We start from the raw sequence: 23,764 nt of genomic DNA, 5'->3' as shown, positions 1-23,764 counted from the left end.
ACATGGTCTAATAAAACATGGTCTTCTCTTCCCAGAGTGTCACTTGCCTACGTCACAATAACATTGCCACTTTATTTCAACATAACATGTTACATGGGTACATTATATCTATGGTTAATAAGTTAATTTATTTCTTTATAATTTAATAATTTTCATTTATATGTATTTAATCTTAAATTTTACAATAACACGTCATTTTTAATTATTCGTTAGCAATATCTTCCGATTCACGAAAGAAATTTCAGACGTTCGGGTAATTCTGTTTACACTATTGGCAACACAGGATAGCGCTGTCACATTTGACAATCCGCCATTTTGTCCCTGACCGACCGTCCTTGTCGAACGCGTGTTAATTGTTATTTCCTTCTCGCTCAGTGTCAGCAGTCGCTGTGTTTTCCAAACTTTTCACGTCGTAAGCTTGGTAATTAATGTTTTGTTACGAAAATGGTTGGCTGCTCTATTCGGAACTGTAAGAGTAGGAGTGAAATGTGCAGTATAGATTTGTTTTATTTTACTATGTTTCTACATGAATAACTTAAAATTAATGCCGTTAAAAGAATTTTCACCGTTGGTTAAAATTCTCCCACATTTTAAAGTTTGAGAACCTGTAAAGAGCATGATGACGTAGGCAAGTGACAGTTAGGTCATTCGCGAATCTCGGAAGAGAGTACCAGGCGGAGTATATTATTATACCATGTGTACTGCACAGTTGAGTACAGTCGAATACGGGCCTTAGTCCATAGTGATAAGGTTGGTACTCACTCGAAGCTGCTGGCGCTGTGTACGGAGGACAGCAGGGAAGGCGTGGACACGTCGGGCGCGAGGCCCTCGTCCACGGGGGAGGCGGGCGACTGTGCGCCCTCGGTGTTGGTGTTCATTCCTATCCGTCCTGTTCAATCATGAATCTAGTATAACTGGATTGGGCATAAGTGGTGGGGATAACTGACAGAACGGGATAGTCTTATGTATCTTTCAGTAGGAGTAGCAGCGAAAGCGCTATTATTGTTTGTCCTTGTCACAGTCTCACATCTTGTTTTATTCCCCACCGTAAATTGACCTCCGTGATTGGTCGAATTCATTTGTTGCCCACCATAACAAATAAATTTGACCAATCATTGCGTCGCATTGCGTATGTTTTGTCCCTCACGGAGGCACGCGTAGACCACTTCTATAGGATGCTACCTTCTATGTGTTCAATACAATATTCGTCTATTAAAATTGTATTTTTTTTTGTTATAATTTCGTTTAGGCATTTATTTTTTATTTTGGAAAAAAACTTGTCTAAACTTTCACGATTTATACACATTATTAAATTGTATAAAGTTTAAAGATTTACCTCCGACGTTTCGAGGACGGCGTTGTCCCCGTGGTCTCGGAGAAGACCGTGGTGTCGTGGTCGAACGTCGGAGGTAAATCTTAAAACTTAGATACGCGATTAAGTCCCGTTGTACAATTTAATAATGAGAAAACTTGTCGACAGAAAATCAGATCGTTAATTTGATATATCAGTATTTTTTCTCTCTCGCCTTAATTAACATAACAAAATATAAATAAGTTGATCACATTATCAAAGTTTTAAACATCCTTTCCTGTTATGATTTGAAGAAAACTGTAAGATTGTACGTCGCTTTTTACGGATACCATTCTTCCGACTCAAGAGAAAAGAGATAATTATGCATGTGCTAAACGGCTTCAACCAGGATTTCAGTGAGCTAGGCAGTTTCCAATCATGTAGACGGTGGTTTGCTACCAAATTGTATTGCGCTCCGAGTGTAGTAGTGAGCAAACAAAAAAGTATATAGAAATAATACTTCATTTTTCAACCCCATTGTAAGAATGTGCCGTCTGTACAACGACCTAGTATCTAAGCATAGCCATATTGATATATTCAACTCGAATTTTGCACTCTTTCGGAAGCAGGTTATGGAAGTTCTTTGCCATTGAACACCTTTAGGTTAAGTTTCGTTAATCACTTTTTAATTTTCTATAATGTGTGTTTATACTAAAGTTCTTTGCTTTATTTTCACTCTTTTCTTGATGTGAATTATTGTTTTGTGTCAAAAATTGCTTTACTGTGTAATTAAGTTAGTTAGCTGTATAGCCTTAGCATAGTTGTAGTTTTCGCTCCGATATGTTTTCATGATGTGCATACATGCTTTGGATGGCATTCCCAACTAAAACCTGTACTGAAAATAATTATTTCATGTAACAAATGTTATCTGTTTTGTGTGCCTAATAAATAAATAAAAAAAAACCTTGTATGAGCTTGAGGAACTTGGCGGATAGCTCGCGCTCGCGCGCCGTCATGTCCCACGGCTCGTACAGCGACTCGTCTCGCGCGTGCTGCTCGGAGGCTGCCTTGGCCGCCATGTTGCACACCTCCTGTATCCGCAATATGTGCTTGTATAATCCAAAAACTTTTACTAAATTGTGAGGAATTTTCAAATGTTGGGCGCCACTGCTGGCCTAGCACAGGACGCGCCAACAGTATCTCGCCCGTCCCTCTCAAATGGAATACAGTGAGAAAAAGAAGGGTAGTTTTTCTCGCGGGCGAGATACTGTAGCGCCACTAATGTGCTAAACCTACTGTAATACGTACTGATCGGTTAAATATCTAACAAACTAGTGTTTGTTTCTAGTCTACTAACTATAGCATACATGTATTGTCTTTCCCTAGAAGTGTAACAAATCACGACTAGCTGTTATATGTAGAAAGACATATATACCTTCTCTGTCTTGGTGAAGTCGTTGGGCGCGACGCTGTCCTCGTGTCCGTGTCGCAGGCGCTCGCGCAGCGCCAGGAAGTGCCGCGTGCGCCCCACTTGCTCCAGTCGGGTCATTTTATACTATGCAGTGAAACTGTACATACCTTCTCTGTCTTGGTGAAGTCGTTGGGCGCGACAGTGTTCTCGTGTCCGTGTCGCAGGCGCTCGCGCAGCGCCAGGAAGTGCCGCGTGCGCCCCACTTGCTCCAGTCGGGTCATTTTATACTATGCAGTGAAACTGTACATACCTTCTCTGTCTTGGTGAAGTCGTTGGGCGCGACAGTGTTCTCGTGTCCGTGTCGCAGGCGCTCGCGCAGCGCCAGGAAGTGCCGCGTGCGCCCCACTTGCTCCAGTCGGGTCATTTTATACTATGCAGTGAAACTGTACATACCTTCTCTGTCTTGGTGAAGTCGTTGGGCGCGACAGTGTTCTCGTGTCCGTGTCGCAGGCGCTCGCGCAGCGCCAGGAAGTGCCGCGTGCGCCCCACTTGCTCCAGTCGGGTCATTTTATACTATGCAGTGAAACTGTACATACCTTCTCTGTCTTGGTGAAGTCGTTGGGCGCGACAGTGTTCTCGTGTCCGTGTCGCAGGCGCTCGCGCAGCGCCAGGAAGTGCCGCGTGCGCCCCACTTGCTCCAGTCGGGTCATTTTATACTATGCAGTGAAACTGTACATACCTTCTCTGTCTTGGTGAAGTCGTTGGGCGCGACAGTGTTCTCGTGTCCGTGTCGCAGGCGCTCGCGCAGCGCCAGGAAGTGCCGCGTGCGCCCCACTTGCTCCAGTCGGGTCATTTTATACTATGCAGTGAAACTGTACATACCTTCTCTGTCTTGGTGAAGTCGTTGGGCGCGACAGTGTTCTCGTGTCCGTGTCGCAGGCGCTCGCGCAGCGCCAGGAAGTGCCGCGTGCGCCCCACTTGCTCCAGTCGGGTCATTTTATACTATGCAGTGAAACTGTACATACCTTCTCTGTCTTGGTGAAGTCGTTGGGCGCGACAGTGTTCTCGTGTCCGTGTCGCAGGCGCTCGCGCAGCGCCAGGAAGTGCCGCGTGCGCCCCACTTGCTCCAGTCGGGTCATTTTATACTATGCAGTGAAACTGTACATACCTTCTCTGTCTTGGTGAAGTCGTTGGGCGCGACGGTGTTCTCGTGTCCGTGTCGCAGGCGCTCGCGCAGCGCCAGGAAGTGTCGCGTGCGCCCCACTTGCTCCAGTCGGGTCATTTTCTCCAGCTCCCACTGTTGACATCAAAGTTTTTATTGAGAGACATATAGGTAGTATTAATAATTAGTAATATAATTTCATGACAAGTTTCAAGTCAGTCATAAACAAGTCATGAGATGTTTATAGGGACAACGAGTTTGAAGCAAGAAAGTTTGGAGAAATAACCACTTAAAGATTATATTTATTAGCTGAACGTCAACATTAGGTGAGCAGGAGACTATTACTTGCTCAGGGGTAAAAACATACCAATAATTAGCATACTTAGTCAGTTTAAATCTGAAATATACTCAAACACACCCAACTTGTCAGTAGAAAAAGGCGTCATATTAACATTTTCTATGGGAGATCAACATTTCACGCTTGTGTATCTTTTTAAATTTGTCTTGTTCTACCTACAAAGTGGTTGTGCCAGAGTATATTAGATTTTTACCCGACTACGGCAAAGCAAAAGGAGGGTTATGATTTTGACCGGTATGTATGTAGGTATGTATGTATGTGCATCTGTTCCCTCATAATTAGTTAATCTAGTTACCTGGTGGTCGAATATAAGCGAGTCTCCGCGCGGACGCCAGCCGTGTAGGTTCTCCTCTCCTCGCACGTATGTGCCGCTCGTGTCTAACACGCGCCTTTGTCGTCGCTGGACACCTGTATAAAGATACAGGAGTTGTCAAAATCATTCGGAAACTCTTTTAAGTTTGGTTATAGACGAAAACAACATACGCCAAACATTATTAAAGACACAATGTCATTAAAAGAAACCAGGAATTATAAAATATGTTCTAAAAGTTCTACGACGCGTTCTCACAAAACAACCCCCATTCTACACTGTCCCGATAATGACGGCCGAGTGTCGCGTGTATACTGACCGGGCTCCAACGCGAGATACAGTCTGAGCTCATACACTGTACTAACCGGGTCCTAGGTGTGTTTAGTGATGTGACCACAGTGTTGTGAATAACGCTTATTTTTAGGCTTAAAGACTCGAGCCCTCAAGACTCGTAAGTCTTGAACTATATTACTTAGACTATATTTGAGGATTGTATTGATATTTATTTGTAAGAAATCGTCTTTGCCGCCTTTGAGGCGTTAAGCCTCGAGAGTCTTGAGGGTTCGAGCCTCAAAATGAGCGTTATTCTGAACACTATGTGACCACCCACCGTACTGACCTGGCTCTAGTGCGCGGTGCAGGCTGAGCTCATAGACGCCGGTGAGGCGGTCGGCGCGCGCGCACTTGGAGCCGAACAGCGCGCGACGCAGCGAGCGACCGGTACGCGCTTCCCGTCCCACCACCACCAGGGACAGGTCCTTCGTGATGATGGCCGGACGGGCGCAGTTCTCAACCTGACGATAGATAATAGTACATTATTGTCGAGGTTCGGAAGTAGCTACTTGCAGGCTGAGGATTCGTTTTAAACGGACGACCTTGGGAGTCCGTTTAATTGAATCCGAAGCCAGCAAGTAGCCTTCCAGCCGAGTCATATATAGTGCTTTTCTCAAAAATGGTGCAAGAAATAGAAATGTTTTACAGAAGCAACGTTCTAATTTTCACAGAAAAAAGTAAAACCATTAAAAAGATTTGCTTTGCCACCTTTAAAAAAAAATAGAAGTGTATTTTTCTGCTGAAAATACGCCAACCTATTTGAGACACCTAAATAGTCGCGGTACCAACATTATAATAATAAGTACTGATTATCTGTTTGGCTGTTCAATGGACCCATGCCTTCATTTCATATGGCCATTTCAACTTTTAAAAAGTTTGGAACTCGTTAAATAATGAAATTTGTATGCGACATTGCAGTCCCGAAATCGAGACTGCAATGTTTTTAACTTTTTAATTTTTTGAATGACCATAAACTACGCACTTCGCGACCTATTTTTTAACCGGCAACGTCGACTTTGCCGTCCATTTTTGAGAAAACGTCTTATAAACTCTTCTCTACTTGGGCAAACTTCGCTAAAATAGTGGGTACCGTCCAATTTAGAATTTAAAAGAAATGTACATCCATTACTTAATGGAATTCAATGGCACAGTTATTACAAGTTGTGAAGAAAACTAAACACCTGGCCGCATAGCCAATATGTCGATCGCTTACGCTTCGTAGCGATCGAAACGCAACCGTCACTGTCGCACTAATATATGGAAGAGTGATAGAGAGACAAAGCGTTTCGTTGTCGAAGCGATACCGATTGTAACCTTGGCTAGGCCGGCTGGTATCAAAACTTCAAATCTAACTCTGTCTGTACTGATGTAACAAAAACTATTAAAACGGATTATATCGCGTATTATTGAATTTATACTACATTCCGACGTTCACCCGTTCCGTTCTAGTCACCCGTTGACCACGAACGCTGTAAAGGGTTCGAAACGTCGGGATGTAGTATAAATTCAATCCATATACGCGATATAATCCGTTTTAATAGTTTTATTTCATGAGTAACTATCGCGGTAACCGGAGATAATATTCTGTCTGTACTGATTTGACTAAATGGAATTAGCAGACGTCTAATATTTAAGTGATACTTCGTATGTTATTACAATACAAAATTACAAGTTTAGTGGTCGTTACCTCGAGGTATGCGCTGAGCGTGATATAGACTACTTCTCCGTTAGCGCTAACCCTGTTCAGTAGCGGCGAGCCGTGGAGACTGCTGTCCCACGCCGCTTCAAACCTGATAGAGCATAATACAATTAAAACAACCTACAATACAATGTAGAATGTTTTGTGAGGTAGTTTTAGTGGTAGATTCCAAACTTCGACTTTCCAAAATTGGAAATCGACGTCATATCACTTCACAAGCTACCACCGCCGCGACTAAAGAGCCGAAAGAGCTTTATGCGGTGCACTACCGCTATCAGTGTTTCGCCACCCGAAAACCGTCTGGCAAAGTAGTCGCGCACCTCCCGATGACTACGTCCGTCCTGCCGAAACGCTCCCGGCTGGGCATAAACAACCATGGCCGATCTGGAAAGCCTTAAATAGACCGCGTTCCCAAGTTAGACTCAGCAAAAAGAACTTGGTAAGGTAGGGCAGCCTGAATGGCTCGGATACTCTATGCGAATGTGGCACGGCTCCCCAAACGATGATACACATGCTGTCCTGCCCAGCGAACCCGCACACATGCTCCGTGCAAGATCTACGGGACGCAACAGACAGGGCGTTAAGCGTCGCTACCTTCTGGTCCCGCTTAATATGAAATACGAAACCATCGACACGAGGAGACGAAGATCACTTCTTTTATATATAATGTTGAGATAATATTCAAAGAGTGTGGTACATACCCATAGACTAGGAATCCTCTAGACTGCGTTTAGAGCAATTATTTCATGAAATCGATGCTGCCAAAAATACGGGGGTGCGGGGGGACGAGGTGAGCGAATCCCGTGCCGCGATTGGTCCGTTCAAAAACACGGACCAATCACGGCACGGGATTGACTCGAAGATGGAGTAAAACTACCGTATAAGTGGCAGAGGGGGTAGCGTTACTATGCTCAGTCTAGAGGATTCCTAGTCTATGTACATACCTAAATACAGCCCGGTCGTCGAGCGTGGGCCTCTCTCCTGGGAAGAGTCCTAGCGACAGCGCGCCATCTTCCTCGCCGTCCGCTGTGTCTTCATTAGCCTCTGGCGAGTTGCGGATGCGGCCTGAAAATAAACACATTGTTAAGCTTTGGATTCCTCCGAAAACGGTGCCGTCATATTACGGCCGCTATATAGCGTTGACTGACGTCACTAGAACGTTGTCTATGTAAACAAGATGGCGCGGTTTCCTAGACGGCGTTACGTTACGTTGATTGTCAACGTAACGTAAGATGACGGCCGTCATGACCTTGTCGATAGTTTCGTGAACGTTTTATTAGATAGCGGTGACGCCATTTTTAATAAATGACACGAGATTTGAATAAATGATTCTGTACACACATTGATATAGTATAAAGAACTGGATACCCAATCAGCCGCCAAAAATGGCCCCACAAAAGTGATGTCAAAACAGATCATGCATTACTTTTTCGTTTAGTCTTGTTTGAAACGCTCAAATGTGAAGTTGTCAACAATTACGAAATGTGCCGTTAAAATATGTAAAAATAACAATGATAAAAAAGGAAAAAGGATGGAATGTATTTCTTTCGGTTAGTTCTTTGGATAGCATTACATAATTTATGTAATCTGGTGGTAATTTTATGGTTTTGAATAAATTAATTTGTTAGTACCAAAGAAGGGATGTCAAGGAACAAAATTCTATTGAGTCGATGTGAGGTCAATATTTTTTTATGGAATTCATAAGAAATAATATTATGTTTAAATTGAAGATTTCCAAGAAAACCTATGCGACGTGCAAAGTGGACTGCTATTTAATTATAGCAAGAGATAGGGGTGATGCAGTTTTAAACAAGGCAAAACGGCACTTGTGTGTTTGGCCCATTTCCCTGTTTCCGACATATACACCACCAATAAGGGCTTATATCGACTAACTGTAAATGCTAAACCTGTCGGAACACAATGACAACCACAGGATTTTTTTTTTATAAAGTATAGGTAGACTTTATAAAAAAAATCCAATCAGTATCTAAATGTCCCCGTGCACCCGTGCTATGAGTAAATGTAGATCTTAAATACACAGTTATTTAATAAGTAGAATTTATTTCAAGGAAATTAGTATTTAAAGACGTATACTTACGAATTAAAAATTTAATTTGTTTGAATTTGAACCACGAATTAATTTTATTTGAGCTCCCGATTAAATTAAATTTGTTTTATTTATTACTTCAATTTTAATATTTTCCTGTACAGTAATACATATTAAAGTGTACCAAAGTGACTCCATTCGTTCATTATTCTCGTTTGACGTTGTTTGACGTAAATACGTTACGTTTAGTGCCATCACGGTATTTTAACAGTGTTGGTACTTATGTTTGCAAATTTGACACTTAATGCTTACGACATTAAGCTCTTTTCTGTACGAAACATTTATCTTGACTCAAAATTTACGTAAGCGTTTTTATCATCAATGCAAATGATGCGAAACGTCATTGGGATCCACATTTCTTGACGTTTTTGTTCTGCTTTGTGTGTCTATTTCTTTTATATTAAGTCAGTGTGTACACAAATAAACTGTGTCCGTCCTTGAATCTTGCTTAAACATGTTGAATCTTACTGGATTGTTTGCTGGTTGGTTAATGCAAACTAAAAAAAAACGTATTAATGAGAAAGTCCACGAATACTAACTCAAAGGCTACGAATAACCACCCCAACCTAATTAGCGTAAAAAGAAACGAACCCAGAAGACGCCACGCTACAACTTCCATCGAAAAATTTTACGCAAAGTTTTGCGTCGATTCGCCAGCAAGCGAATTTGTCCAAAGTGCTTTTTTCGTGGCTGAGACATCAGCATAAAAGGCCAACATACCGACGACGAGCTCGCGAACGTCGCTCCACTGCAGATCTCCAGAAGGTTCGTGCAGGATGGTGATGCGGATGCGGCGCTGGATGATGCAACATACCGACGACGAGCTCGCGGACGTCGCTCCACTGCAGATCTCCAGAAGGTTCATGCAGGATGGTGATGCGGATGCGGCGCTGGATGATGCAACATACCGACGACGAGCTCGCGGACGTCGCTCCACTGCAGATCTCCAGAAGGTTCGTGCAGGATGGTGATGCGGATGCGGCGCTGGATGATGCAACATACCGACGACGAGCTCGCGGACGTCGCTCCACTGCAGATCTCCAGAAGGTTCATGCAGGATGGTGATGCGGATGCGGCGCTGGATGATGCAACATACCGACGACGAGCTCGCGGACGTCGCTCCACTGCAGATCTCCAGAAGGTTCATGCAGGATGGTGATGCGGATGCGGCGCTGGATGATGCAACATACCGACGACGAGCTCGCGGACGTCGCTCCACTGCAGATCTCCAGAAGGTTCGTGCAGGATGGTGATGCGGATGCGGCGCTGGATGATGCAACATACCGACGACGAGCTCGCGAACGCTCCACTGCAGATCTCCAGAAGGTTCGTGCAGGATGGTGATGCGGATGCGGCGCTGGATGCCCTGGTGCAGCAGAAACAGCCCGCCCACCACCTGACAGATACAACATACCGACGACGAGCTCGCGGACGTCGCTCCACTGCAGATCTCCAGAAGGTTCGTGCAGGATGGTGATGCGGATGCGGCGCTGGATGATGCAACATACCGACGACGAGCTCGCGGACGTCGCTCCACTGCAGATCTCCAGAAGGTTCGTGCAGGATGGTGATGCGGATGCGGCGCTGGATGATGCAACATACCGACGACGAGCTCGCGGACGTCGCTCCACTGCAGATCTCCAGAAGGTTCGTGCAGGATGGTGATGCGGATGCGGCGCTGGATGATGCAACATACCGACGACGAGCTCGCGGACGTCGCTCCACTGCAGATCTCCAGAAGGTTCGTGCAGGATGGTGATGCGGATGCGGCGCTGGATGATGCAACATACCGACGACGAGCTCGCGGACGTCGCTCCACTGCAGATCTCCAGAAGGTTCGTGCAGGATGGTGATGCGGATGCGGCGCTGGATGATGCAACATACCGACGACGAGCTCGCGGACGTCGCTCCACTGCAGATCTCCAGAAGGTTCGTGCAGGATGGTGATGCGGATGCGGCGCTGGATGCCCTGGTGCAGCAGGAACAGCCCCCGGCACGGCAGCTCGTCGCTGTGCTCCACCACCTGACAAATACAAACATGAAAATAAAATAAAAAATTAAATGGTGACCACCTTTGGTCTTGGTCGGAAAATGGCTTATCAGTGTGCAGCTGCAGAGCTTTTTGTATGGAATAAAAAAATAAAGTACTCACAGCCGGCACGTATTCCCCGTTCGGCGCCAGCTCGCAGATCTCGAACCACACGAGCAGGTCGTGTTTAGAGTGCAGATGGGAGGAGCAGCAGGGCGGGGCCACGCTGGCCGCGCCCCACTTGGGGCTGCGCACGGGCGCAGAGATGGGGATGGAAGGCGGAAGCATGCGGCGGGGGGGCGTGCGCCCGGCCACTGGGCCGTCTTGTTTAGCGTCCTGGAAAAGCCATAAGATTAGATGGGGTAATCCTCATACCGTTTCTCTTGACTCGAGCAAAATAAACAATGTTTCTCTTAAGCCGCGTCTCGATATCGCGCGGCCGCCGCGCGAGCAATGTTCGACCGCGGCAAACCTGTATTTTGGCTCGCGAGCCAAGTTCGGTGCCATCTTGAACTATAGCGCAGCGGCCTCGCGCGGCAGGCGATCCGACGAATCCGACGATCGACCAGTTTGTTTTGTACTCGGGAACCATGGACGTACGTCGTCGTGCAGCTGCCGCTTTTATAATTATTTATCATATTATTCACAAGAAACCTAAACGGAAAGTTCGATGGTGGATGAAAAAGATGTTTATGAATAATTCTATTCATGGTGGTGTGAGACTTATGGAAGACATGAGATAAGAAGTTGATATTACATTACAAAATTTCACAAGAATGACATCAGAAGATTACGAACTTTTAAAAGCATTAATTCCATGCATCACTTCTTAATGATCTGTTGCGATAATCACTACATTTACTATTCCATAGAAACTGTTTAGTTCCGTATAATTTAATTAAAGTACGACACTTTTTATTATCCATGTCTGCTGCCGCGCTCGCGAGCCAACTGAAATATGTACACATCCGTCCCAACTGCGCGCGAACATTCCTTTGCCGCGCGCCGAAACACCGACAATGAATGGTTCGTCGCGAGCCGCGTTCGAGCGAGCGAATGATCGAGTTGGCTCGCGAGCCAGCCCGGTATCGATTGCGCGCGGCTGCCTCGCGAGCCAATGTTCGATAGCTTGCCGCGCAATATGGAGACGGGGCTTTACCCCACGTGACCTTACTTTGAAAAAGACCTGACCCAATCCGATGTCAAGATACGCAATTGCCTACTGCTGCATAAACTAATGACGCATGAATTTTACCGTTACTTACGAAATCTACTTTTGACGTGCTAAAGTGTCCTTGTGGCCTATTTGCTAAATAAACTGTTGATTATGTTTACTGTTTTAATTTCTCAGATAATGCTAGGTAGACGAGTTTTGGTTAAACATGCACTGTTAAGTATCATCACAACAAAAATCGAATTTTGCCAGTTTCAGAAGAAAATTCTTCAGTTCTTAGTGACTAGATTAATGTACATAACGATAGCAACAATCTTACCTTATGTAATGGGTGTTGCTGGTAGTGCCCGAATACTTCGAAAACAATGGGCTGTGTTTTAATATATTCCACGAATGACTTTGTTACTGGTACAGTGATCTGTAACGCAAAAACATATTAGATTCATATATTTTTTGAAACAATAGCTATTATAATTTAAGTTTTTAAATAGGTACATACGTTTTGTACGTGATAGAATCCGAGCGGTGTGTTCTTAATGGTGTTCTTAACGGGCTCTGTCGAGAATGCGTCTTCGTTACGGTGGAGGAAGCTGAAACAACAGCAGACAATTAAGTTCCATAGGTGTACAAAGAAAATTCGACCTTCGGCCTTAGTCATAATGTCCGACTCTATAAATCCTGTATACGAAAATCTATGTTTTACGAAATTTGCCAGTGGTCAGTCTAAATTGGGCTTTCTATATACCATAACAATGGAACAAAATCACTTGAAGTGACGCGGAAGCTAAACTGGACTCTAACGCAACAGCATATGGTGTAGACTCACTTGAACTGGCAGAACACGTCGGCGTAGTCTGTGGATACGCTGTGAGCTTGCAGCACGATGACGCGGAAGGTGAACTCCTTTCCCAGGGTCAGGTGCTCGGGCAGGTCTTCCTCTTTCAGCTCTGAGACGAGAGAGCTGTTCTAGTGAACTCTAACACAACAGCATAGGGTGTAGACTCACTTGAACTGGCAGAACACGTCGGCGTAGTCTGTGGATACGCTGTGAGCTTGCAGCACGGTGACGCGGAAGGTGAACTCCTTGCCCAGGGTCAGGTGCTCGGGCAAGTCTTCCTCTTTCAGCTCTGAGGCGAGAGAGCTGTTCTAGTGAACTCTAACACAACAGCATAGGGTGTAGACTCACTTGAACTGGCAGAACACGTCGGCGTAGTCTGTGGATACGCTGTGAGCTTGCAGCACGGTGACGCGGAAGGTGAACTCCTTTCCCAGGGTCAGGTGCTCGGGCAAGTCTTCCTCTTTCAGCTCTGAGGCGAGAGAGCTGTTCTAGTGGACTCTAACACAAGAGCATAAGGTGAAAACTCACTTGAACTGACAGAATACGTCGGCGTAGTCTGTGGATACGCTGTGAGCTTGCAGCACGGTGACGCGGAAGGTGAACTCCTTGCCCAGAGTCAGGTGCTCGGGCAGGTCTTCCTCTTTCAGCTCTGAGACGAGAGAGCTGTTCTAGTGAACTCTAACACAACAGCATAGGGTGTAGACTCACTTGAACTGGCAGAACACGTCGGCGTAGTCTGTGGATACGCTGTGAGCTTGCAGCACGGTGACGCGGAAGGTGAACTCCTTGCCCAGGGTCAGGTGCTCGGGCAAGTCTTCCTCTTTCAGCTCTGAGGCGAGAGAGCTGTTCTAGTGAACTCTAACACAACAGCATAGGGTGTAGACTCACTTGAACTGGCAGAACACGTCGGCGTAGTCTGTGGATACGCTGTGAGCTTGCAGCACGGTGACGCGGAAGGTGAACTCCTTTCCCAGGGTCAGGTGCTCGGGCAGGTCTTCCTCTTTCAGCTCTGAGGCGAGAGAGCTGTCGCCGCGGCCGCTGTCAGCGTCGCACTCACCGCCGGCTAACTCTGTAATTTTTTTTAAATATATTTTTATCGCTTAAAACGTCGCTTAAACAACTGTGACATGTGATTTATAAACAGGAACTTATACACGGTGTTTTTACCCACAGGTACTCTATGAGTACCTACAGCTCCAAATAAGAGCAAAAATCATTGCTTGTTTACTTTTTTAATAACAAAACTTCCGTGAGACAAAGACATAGTAAATTTTTCGACTTAAAATACGTGAGTGACCCGTTTTTAATATATTTACTAAGTAATAGTTGCTTGTTTACTTGTTAATTACTTCTCAAAGTGATTCGATTTTGTTTGGAGATTTGGTTGGTCTCATAAAAAACTTTCAGTATACAGTAAAATTCGTACATATTCCCGCGATTGTTATGCCATTTAGGGTCCCAGCTAAATTGGTTGTTCCATACTTACGCTATAGAATGTCCAATTTATCTTGAACCCGAAATGGCATAACAATCACGTAGAGTAACTGTAAAAACAGCAACACTCCTAACTGTACATCGGTGGAACTTACTGAAAAAGGTATAAGGTCCACCGATGTACAGTTAACAGTGTGGGCGATGGTACAGCGAGGCAAACTGTGAAAAAACATAGGTTTTTTTTTATGTAAGAGCGAAAGTTACCTTCTATTTTAATGTTGGAGTCGGCTAGATCGATTCGCTCCTCTAGATTGAGCGCATTGTTCTTTTCGATGACGCTGGCGAGGGTTTTGCGGCGCGCGGGCACAACATCGTCGTCGAATGAGATCTTGGCCGATTGCTTCACGCCCGCCGCGAACTCTGCATTGTCTTTAAGAGCAAAAATATTTAGATTTAGCATAGAGAAAAAATACATAGGTACTTATATTGTTGAGCATAAGACTTTCCGGTCGGTGCTACATCTATTGTCAAGTAGCAATACTGATAATTCCGCTACTCGATGCTAGATGTAGACACTGAAATTAATAGTCTTTTTGGTACCAAAACTGATGTATGGAGTGAGCACTCTTGTCTTACTATATTTATCTATAGCTTTAGTCTTCTAATTATTTATTTATTTATTTATCGTATGGCATACCTATACATGTCAATGCGTTATAAAATTAGAGTCTTCTAATGAAAGACGAATACTAAGACGTGCAAGTAGTGCAACATATTAAAGCCATAAGTGTCACAGATTCGTAAAGTTTGGGGGTAACTGGATTATTATTTATTAATTTAAATAATACTAACGAAGGAGAAGACCGAGGAAAAAGACGCCTTAGTCTTTTATTAACTTTTCTTTTTCTTCACGTCAGCAGGCGTGGCTCACTCCGCGATTTCGTCGCGCCGCTACAAGTATCTACAAGTACATGCGGCCCACACCAATTTTGGTGTCTAGCCATAGTAGTTGCCACGCACCGCTAAAGCTTTGGATTCCTCCGAAAACGGTGCCGTCATATGACGGCCGCTATATAGCGGTGAATGACGTCACTAGAACGTTGTCTATGTAAACAAGATGGCGCGGTTTCCTAGACGGCGTTGATTGTCAACGTAACGTAATAAAGCGGTGCCGTCAGTTGGATGACGGCCGCCATGACGTTGTCGATAGTTTCGTGAACGTTTTATTAGATAGCGGTGACGCCATTTTGAATAAATGACACGAGATTTGAATAAATGATTCCGTACTACGATTATTTTCCTCTTCTGATGATATTTCATCCTCCAAGTAAATTATAGATGGTCCAGCAAATCTTGTCAGTAGAAAAAGGCGCGAAATTCAAATTTTATATGGGACGATATCCCTTCGCGCCTACATTTTTCAAATTTGCCGCTTTGACCTTGGTGGCTGACGGCGTGGTACTTTCCACATGTCGTCACCGTAAAGACGGCCGTCTTTTTGCCGCCGCTATATGACGGCCGCTATAAGACGGCACCGCTTTCGGAGGAATCCAAAGCTTAAGGAATGGACGCCTGCCCGCGCTTGCGCCACCTAGCGGTCATATCTGTCGTAAAAGACGCGTTTTGTTAGAGAGTGAATCTTCTGTACCTAGTACTATTATTTATTCTGTGACGTCAGGATCAGATGAAAGTACAATTTGGTGAAGTGAAACTGGTAATAAAGACTTGTGAAGTGTGTTTTATTACAAAGATCATTTATTTGTAAATTAGTATACATTAGTGTAAGGCCTGAGTGGACGCTCGGAGCGGAGCGTTCGGCGGGGCGTGCAGCGTGGCGTCGGGCTCACAAGTGATGTGAGCAGCGTGCACTAAGGCCGCTCCTATACGCTTGCATTTGTTGAACATGCACGCCGCATGCCCCGCCCCGCTGCACGCCCAACTCGAGCGTCCACTCAGGCCTTACACTTAGACTTACTTTTCTCGGCGTCAATTACCGCCTGCACGGCGACCCGGAGGTAGCCTTTCACGTCTCCCTTCTCGTTCACGATCGCGACCTTGTGAATGAGCGGAACCGGGTACAGGAGGTTCGATAGGTACACGAAGCTCCTGGAAACGACAACGGGGTTATTCTTTTGTTCTATTGAATTAAAATAATTGCAGGAAAATAATATTTTTCATTTTCGGAAATCTTTCAAATTGGCGGAGCTCCGGGGCTTCGCGAGGTCTAGAGCTCACAGAGCCACTATAATCAACACTAATATTATAAATGCGAAAGTGTGTCTGTCTGCTACCTCTTCACGCTTAAACCGCTGAGCCGATTTAGTTGAAATTTGGCAAAGAGATAGTTTCAGTCCCGGGGAAGGGCATAGGATAGTTTTTATGTCGGAATGCATCCCTGAAGAGAGTGCAAAGGTGGGTGGAATTTAAAGAGTTAATGAATTGCCGAATAATTGCAGTATGCAAAATGCGCAAATTGAATGATTGCTATTAGCATTATCCAGGCGCTATACTTATTAGCTGCTGTCACTAATTCCACGCAGACGAAATCGCGGGCAAAATCCAGTATATTATAGTAATAAAAAAACGAACCGTCCAACCATGCGGAACCAGGGGAAGCGGTCGTAAAACGGGTCCCCGCCGGTGACGGACTCCACGTTGTGGTCGGGGGAGGTCGGGGACAACTCCGCCTCGTTGTGGTACATCTCGCGCATCAGCTCCAGCCTTTGTCTGAAAAAAATATTACGATATATTGACTAGTCTACGATTTTGAACCTTACAGAGCCAAAAGGTATGCGCGCATTGGTTTTGGTTTCTTTTTATTTTTGAAGTGAAAACTTCTTTAGCGGCGCTGTGCACTTTTTGAGGTGGGGAAAAAATGTTAAACTCGCGACAGGTCACGTGACCGTAAGACGGACACGTGACCTGATCGAAAAACTGTTACAATGTCATTGAGTTTTCACTTCTGCCGGCACTCCCGGAGTGCAACCCGTTTTTTTAAACTACACTATGCATTCGCATTAATCAAAATTCAATTAAAAAAAAAGCGATTTCGCTCAACTTGTTAAATAGGTACAAATGTTTAAAATGATGTTTTGAAACAATTGGATCTAAATATGTAACGAGGACTTATAGGCTTTCTGAATGCGAGCATACCTACTCGAATTTTACACATAAAATATTGCATTATTTTTAGGAAATTGATAGTGGCTACATGCATTGAAAATTATTATATTTCATGCAAAACAGTGCCTAAACAAGCTACATTGATAATTAACAAAATAAAATTGAGGCGATTTCTGCATTTATATGTTCTTGTACTTTAAGCTTAAAATACACGCCGAAGCAAAGCAAGATAGTGCATTATAAATAGACCAACTAAAGCAAATAATTAGTTTCAACAATACATTAAAATATTACATGCATTTTTTTAAGAAATGTGGTTTTATTTATTACCACTCCTGCCGTATAAGCCTACGGGCCTAGCCTAGCGTATGAAGGTTATTTTTATTAACTACGGGATCTAAAATAGATACTCTTTAAAAGGAGGCGCTTATCTAGTAAAAGAGCCTTCTTCTACATATAGATATTTACATGTATATTAGTTCTTATTCGCCACAACTGAATTCATGATCAAGTAGACAGTTTTAGAAAGTGAAAACTATTAAAATATGTAGTCCTCACATATAACTAATAGACGTAAAAAAAATAACAAGAATTTATAACATACATTTTACATTGTAAAGCGGATATCTTTGCGCGTCTAAAAATATACAAATATGTGTTATTTGAAGTTTATCTTTATTTATGAAAGACTTTAGTTAACAAACTTTAGAAATGTGTTATTAATTAGTCTTATAATTTACAGAGATCACTCATTGAAGTTAATTTATCATACGGGCATCCAGATTATCCAGAATTAGGAAGAGTAAACTGAAAATATACCTATATTTTTGACAAAGAAGTATTTCCATAAAAATATGAATGAGATGAACCACGAACATAAAAGTAACTTTAAGTAATAAATAGAATAAAAATTATACCATAACGCGGTAATTAAATTAAATAAATGCACGCAACTGTCAGTTACTCTTTCTAATTCTGTATACGAGTGTAAGTGACTACAATGCAAGGCAAATAAAAGTGCATTCAAATTATATTGATTTACAATCAGTGATATAAATGGTATTTCTATGCTTTATACATTTTCATACGTATATTTACGCATGTAAGTATGTGTATGTTAACTCAGTTGGTCCTATATAAATTAACCTATAATCTATGAGAGGTCCTATAAGCTCGGTTGAGGCCAAGAAAAAAAGGTGACGCAAGCCTATATAATATCACAACGACGCGTATAGGTTAAGCAAGCTGGCAAAGCGTCAGATCTGGTAACGGCGACTTGAGCTTTTTCAAAATGTTTAATAGTACATTATTGTCGAGGTTCGGAAGTAGCTACTTGCAGGCTGAGGATTCGTTTTAAACGGACGACCTTGGGAGTCCGTTTAATTGAATCCGAAGCCAGCAAGTAGCCTTCCAGCCGAGTCATATATAGTGCTTTTCTCAAAAATGGTGCAAGAAATAGAAATATTTTACAGAAGCAATGTTCTAATTTTCACAGAAAAAAGTAAAACCATTAAAAAGATTTGCTTTGCCGCCTTTAAAAAAAATAGAAGTGTATTTTTCTGCTGAAAATACGCCAACCTATTTGAGACACCTAAATAGCCGCGGCACCAACATTATAATAATAAGTACTGATCATCTATTTGGCTATTTAATGGACCTACGCCTTCATTTGATATGGCCATTTCAACTTTTAAAAGTTTGGAGCTCGATAAATAATGGAATTTGTATGCAACATTGCAGTCCAAAAATCGGAACGGCAATGTTTTTAACTTTTTAATTTTTTGACTGACCATAAACTACGCACTTCGCGACCTATTTTTTAACCGGCAACGTCGACTTTGCCGTCCATTTTTGAGAAAATACCTATAAAACAAAACAGATCCTACAAGGATATTTATAATGTACTAGTAGGTTTTTACGAGTAGGTACCTATGTGTTCTATTTTGTTTTCCAAGTGCAAGGCGAAGCGTGGTATTCTGTAGAAAACTGCGGCACACGGGTTAGCTTAGCGAAGCCGTACACGACGGCCCACGTATGGCATAACGAAAGTTAACAACCAACTAAGTTTGACAACAACCTTTGACTTTTGGTTTAAAGTTTGATGCGAACATTCGGATGATGAATATTCCTACGTAAGACCGGGACAGTGAGGTTGCGGTACGTATTTGGACAAATTATAAGAGAAGTAGTATGGTAGCAATAGTAATACCATGCCACCAAAAAGGATTAAGCCTCCATGCATTGTTTGACAAAACGTTTACAGGTTTGTAGAAATAAATTTTGTTAGTTTAATATTTCGTCAATAAAGGAAGACCGTGTTTTAATTTAACTGTTGTTTTATATTGTGTCTCAACTGCACGCACTATAATGCTGATGGTAATAATACATAGTCATTTTCAGTTGGGAGGTAAACTTATTACAAGGATGGTTTGTTGATTAATGCCTTTTTTCTCGCATATTCAGAGAATGTCTCGATTTCCTCTCTGTTTTGCTCCGTTGAAATCAATGAACAGAGGCGGATGGAGGCAACTCATACACTGCAAACGTACATTATCCAGTATTAACTTAGTCGTCACTGAACCAGCAGAGAAATAAATTTGAATTAAATTCCGCAACCCCACTGCACTAGCAACGGTATCGTGAAAAGGGCTCACAGCCCCAACCTTGGTGCCACGCACCTCGAGGGCAGCAGGTTCGCAAGCGACAGCCTGGTCTGCTGCGCGGCCGCCGAGATACACTGCAGAATGTCGGGCGTGGGCGGGGCCTGCGCGAGCGCGGGGGGCGGGGCCAGCACCAGGGGCGGGGCCTCCTCCTCCTCGCACAAGCTCTCGTTCATGTTGTATATCTGGCGCATTAGCTCCAGCCGGTGGCTACAACAATACCTCTGCCCTGTAGCCGTAGGGCCCAAGAACAATATAGCCTAGCCTAGTCCTAGGGTTGCCAGATGGTCGGGATTCGGCGGGATTCTCCCGATTTTTAGCATGTGTTCCCGATTCCCGACAAAGTGAAAAATGTCCCGAAAAACAGCTTCACGTTATAAAACAATAATTTCAAGTTCCGAACTGTCGTCGAGCGAGCAAGCGACCCGCGTCAAGGCGCGCGTAGCGAGATTGGGCAGAGCAGCTGACGTAGTGCCAATAATGTAAAATATCGTTGTTTTTAATACAATTAATTTAATTTGAATGGTTTTTTTCCCGACTTAAGGCCCACAATCCCGAATTTTTTTATTTTTTCTCGATAATAGCGCCTTTCGATCTGGCAACCCTACCTAGTCCATATGTTTATATTTGGATACGGTATCTCCATCTTTGTCGCTCGCACAATAGTCGAGGGAAACCGATCGTCACTTGCGACTCTTCTAGGCTTTATTATTCTGAGCGACACATCGACGCGTTTTGGACTTTGTGCATTGATAGTTAAGGTCGGGTTTTGGGTGCGTCGATATGACGCGGAACGACGATTGGGTAGCTTGAGATTTATAAACGTAATGCTGATAATACCTAAGTGTGTTTGTTATATAAATCTCAGTCACTTTGTTGCCTAAATGATGAGAACTAATTAATTGAAGACTAGGTTAATTTTCTAATTTTACTAATATTAAAAAAAAATAAAGAAAATCCAAAACCATTTCCATATGGTTTTTCATGTCATGTTCTCATAATTTAGCTTCTCTAGAGTATAATGAAAATAGTGATAAAAAATTAAAATAGTACGGATATACGGTATAGCATTGTAAATGATAAATTATAATAACAAAGCGGCAACGAAAAAAAGCTCTAGTAAAAATAATTTCAGTATTTTCTATACATTCAAAATTTTCATACAGGAGAAACACACTTACCCTTAATAAAATACATATTTACAACTATCACTACATACAATATCATATCATATCTTAAGTAGAACTATATCAGATCAGATAGAATTCATATTTTCATATAGAATTTCACGGCGCTAGCAAAAATAGAACCGTAAGAGACTTTACGTTCTTTACCGAAAAAAAAAACACAAGAAGAATAATATCCGAAGTAGACAACTTAATGCAACAGAAAATAAAGTAAATCAAAATATGGAATGAACCTGTAATAATTATAAATTAGTCAAAGTATAGAAAATTAGAATATTACACAAATAGAGTCGCGGACAAAAACTTGTACCGTGACCCAAAAAGGTCTACCTATACATTCTTTCAAAATATCACAATTCAAATAAGTGAGTCATTAAAACCTAACATTTCATCTTTCTATTTAAAATTAAGAAATGCCTAAATTCTAAATCCTTCTAACATCATTCAACATCACGCATCCAAACACCAATCTATGCTACCAACTTAACCACACACAAATTACCATTAATATACCTTATATCATTGCAATAAGGCATACAAATGGTCATCTTCATCTAAGGCGATCTTCACATATACGGATTTCCACGCTTCAGTGTCGAGCGGGATCGGTACATACGTCCAAAGCGCTGTCTCGCTCACACTAAAGCGGCGTACGAAACCGCATCAGTGTGATATCATCAATACCAATCACACCAAAATCAACCTTCACCCCAACCCCTAAACTCCCAATTCGCTTACCGCAGCTTCTCGAGCGTCCAGTAATGCGTCGCCCCGTTCTTGGTGTCGGTGACCTCGACGGCGACGACTGTGGGCGCGCTGGGGCGGTACTCGTCGTCGGCGTCGTCGCGGGGGGCCAGCTCCGCGGGGAGCGGGGAGTAGGGGGTGTCGGTGAGGAGCGTGAACTGGAACTGGACCTTCTTGCGTAGCTCCACGGAGATCGCGTTGGCTTCCTGCGGGTAAAGTTATTGGTATAGTTTGTAGCTTTCTATCCTAAGCTATAAGCCCTTGCTACACGGTCGCCGACAAGCCCCCAGACCGCGTGGCCTTGGTCCGTCCCGGACCGTGTAGACAGTTGTTTCCAACAAAATTAGACCAAAACTGACCAAGGACAGACCAAGGTCAGACGGTTAGAAGGCTTGTCGGCGACCGTGTAGCAAGGGCTATAGGGCTCATTTAGTCGGGGCGAGAATTTGTATGCGAGTTTCATTACATTGCGTTATTTGATCGGTCGGCTGAATTGATGTAACCTCAACGGTCCGCAATGTAACTAAAATCGTATACGAGTTACCGCGCCGTCTAAATGAGCCCTAAATTACACCTTATAGTTTGTAGCTTTCTAGTAGAGCCCGAAGGCTAATCCTATTGTCTATTGTTAAGTAAAACCGCTCGTGCCACGTGCCACAACCACCTACATAAAAAATCGGTACTTCGGTTACTGAGTGCCGGCGAGTCGAACGCTACAGAACCAGTCTAAAATGTGTCATCAAGATACGTAACAAAGGCGCGTTATCGGAGAGCGCACCTACACTGGTTTTTTGAGCGTTGGACTAGCTCGCGCTCAGGTGCCAAATAGAATAATTAGGACCCTTTTTTGCAGGTAAGTAGCACGTGCGGTATTACTGAACAATAGACAATAGGATAAGCCTTCGGGCTCTACTAGAAAGCTACAAACTATAAGGTGTAATTTAGGGCTCATTTAGACGGCGCGCGAACTCGTATACGATTTTAGTTACATTGCGGACCGTTGAGGTGACATCAATTCAGCCGACCGATCAAATAACGCAATGTAATGAAACTCGCATACAAATTCTCGCCCCGTCTAAATGAGCCCTATAAAAAAAGCATTTATTTCAGATTTCCTATAGCTTATGCCGGAACCACACTTCGCTATGCGTTATTTGTTATGCGCGTTATTCGGCCGCATACGACGAAGTGTGGAGGGTTCATTCGTCTATATTTGCTATATTTGCCCGCATAACGCATAAGCGCGAATAGCAAATACGCCTATCCGTCCACCTGTCGGTTTTTTGACACACTTCAAAGGACACGAATAAGCCGAATATGCGTCTCGACTGCCCACACTTCGTTCACTCATTCACTCGCTTACGGCGGTCGTGTCTCGACGTGTACCGTGTACCTACTAGTATTGTGTAAAGATTAACGATGCCTGGGTTGAAATAAAAAATAATATAGGAGAACCAACATGTACAGTGAAAGAACTTAAAAAGAAGAAGGATTCTCTCATGTCAATGTACCGAGGATATAGAACTAAAAATAGCAGCCACAGTCAACTAGTCCATTTTGTTTGTTCAAAGTCAAAACGCACCACATATGTTTGGCACACCGGCACGAAGTGTGGATGCCGTGTTTGTTGTTCGCTCACATAACAAATATTTGAGCGAATACAGCGTAGTCGCATAACAAATAACGCATAGCGAAGTGTGGTTCCGGCATTAGGATGAAAATGGTAAAATTCAGATATAATTACGGACTATATCTAGATGACAAATGTATGTAATTATAGAAATTTGTACGTAAAAAGTTTACATGATATACAAGATTTATTGAGTTTACCGTTGGTAAGTGCACAGAAGGGTCGTAACTGTCCGACTTGTTCAAGGATATGATGAATTACTTTAAGAGATTGA

The 23,764-nt window shown here is 43.3% G+C and overlaps 1 protein-coding gene across 1 annotated transcript in view; it reads right to left on the bottom strand.

Moving 5' to 3' along the window:
* The window catches only part of LOC134654227 (kinesin-like protein unc-104), a 72,475-nt gene that overhangs the window by 4,862 nt on the left and 43,849 nt on the right, over positions 1–23,764 (bottom strand). The window contains exons 19-35 of the mRNA XM_063509697.1: positions 21,855–22,066; positions 19,948–20,139; positions 16,736–16,873; positions 16,122–16,252; positions 14,411–14,575; positions 13,601–13,781; positions 12,374–12,464; positions 12,194–12,292; positions 10,824–11,036; positions 10,556–10,694; positions 7,509–7,629; positions 6,553–6,655; positions 5,152–5,326; positions 4,518–4,630; positions 3,871–3,999; positions 2,256–2,382; positions 763–889 (exon numbers count right to left, since the gene is read on the bottom strand). Coding sequence (XP_063365767.1) covers positions 763–889; positions 2,256–2,382; positions 3,871–3,999; positions 4,518–4,630; positions 5,152–5,326; positions 6,553–6,655; positions 7,509–7,629; positions 10,556–10,694; positions 10,824–11,036; positions 12,194–12,292; positions 12,374–12,464; positions 13,601–13,781; positions 14,411–14,575; positions 16,122–16,252; positions 16,736–16,873; positions 19,948–20,139; positions 21,855–22,066 — 2,456 coding nt within the window. The remainder of the gene's footprint in view (positions 1–762; positions 890–2,255; positions 2,383–3,870; positions 4,000–4,517; positions 4,631–5,151; positions 5,327–6,552; positions 6,656–7,508; positions 7,630–10,555; positions 10,695–10,823; positions 11,037–12,193; positions 12,293–12,373; positions 12,465–13,600; positions 13,782–14,410; positions 14,576–16,121; positions 16,253–16,735; positions 16,874–19,947; positions 20,140–21,854; positions 22,067–23,764) is intronic.

This window comes from Cydia amplana, chromosome 14, assembly GCF_948474715.1.
Source record: "Cydia amplana chromosome 14, ilCydAmpl1.1, whole genome shotgun sequence".
In the NCBI taxonomy this organism is placed as follows: Eukaryota; Metazoa; Arthropoda; class Insecta; order Lepidoptera; family Tortricidae; genus Cydia; species Cydia amplana.
Note: the sequence above shows the minus strand (reverse complement) of the source record. Positions and strands in the feature narration are given on the sequence as shown.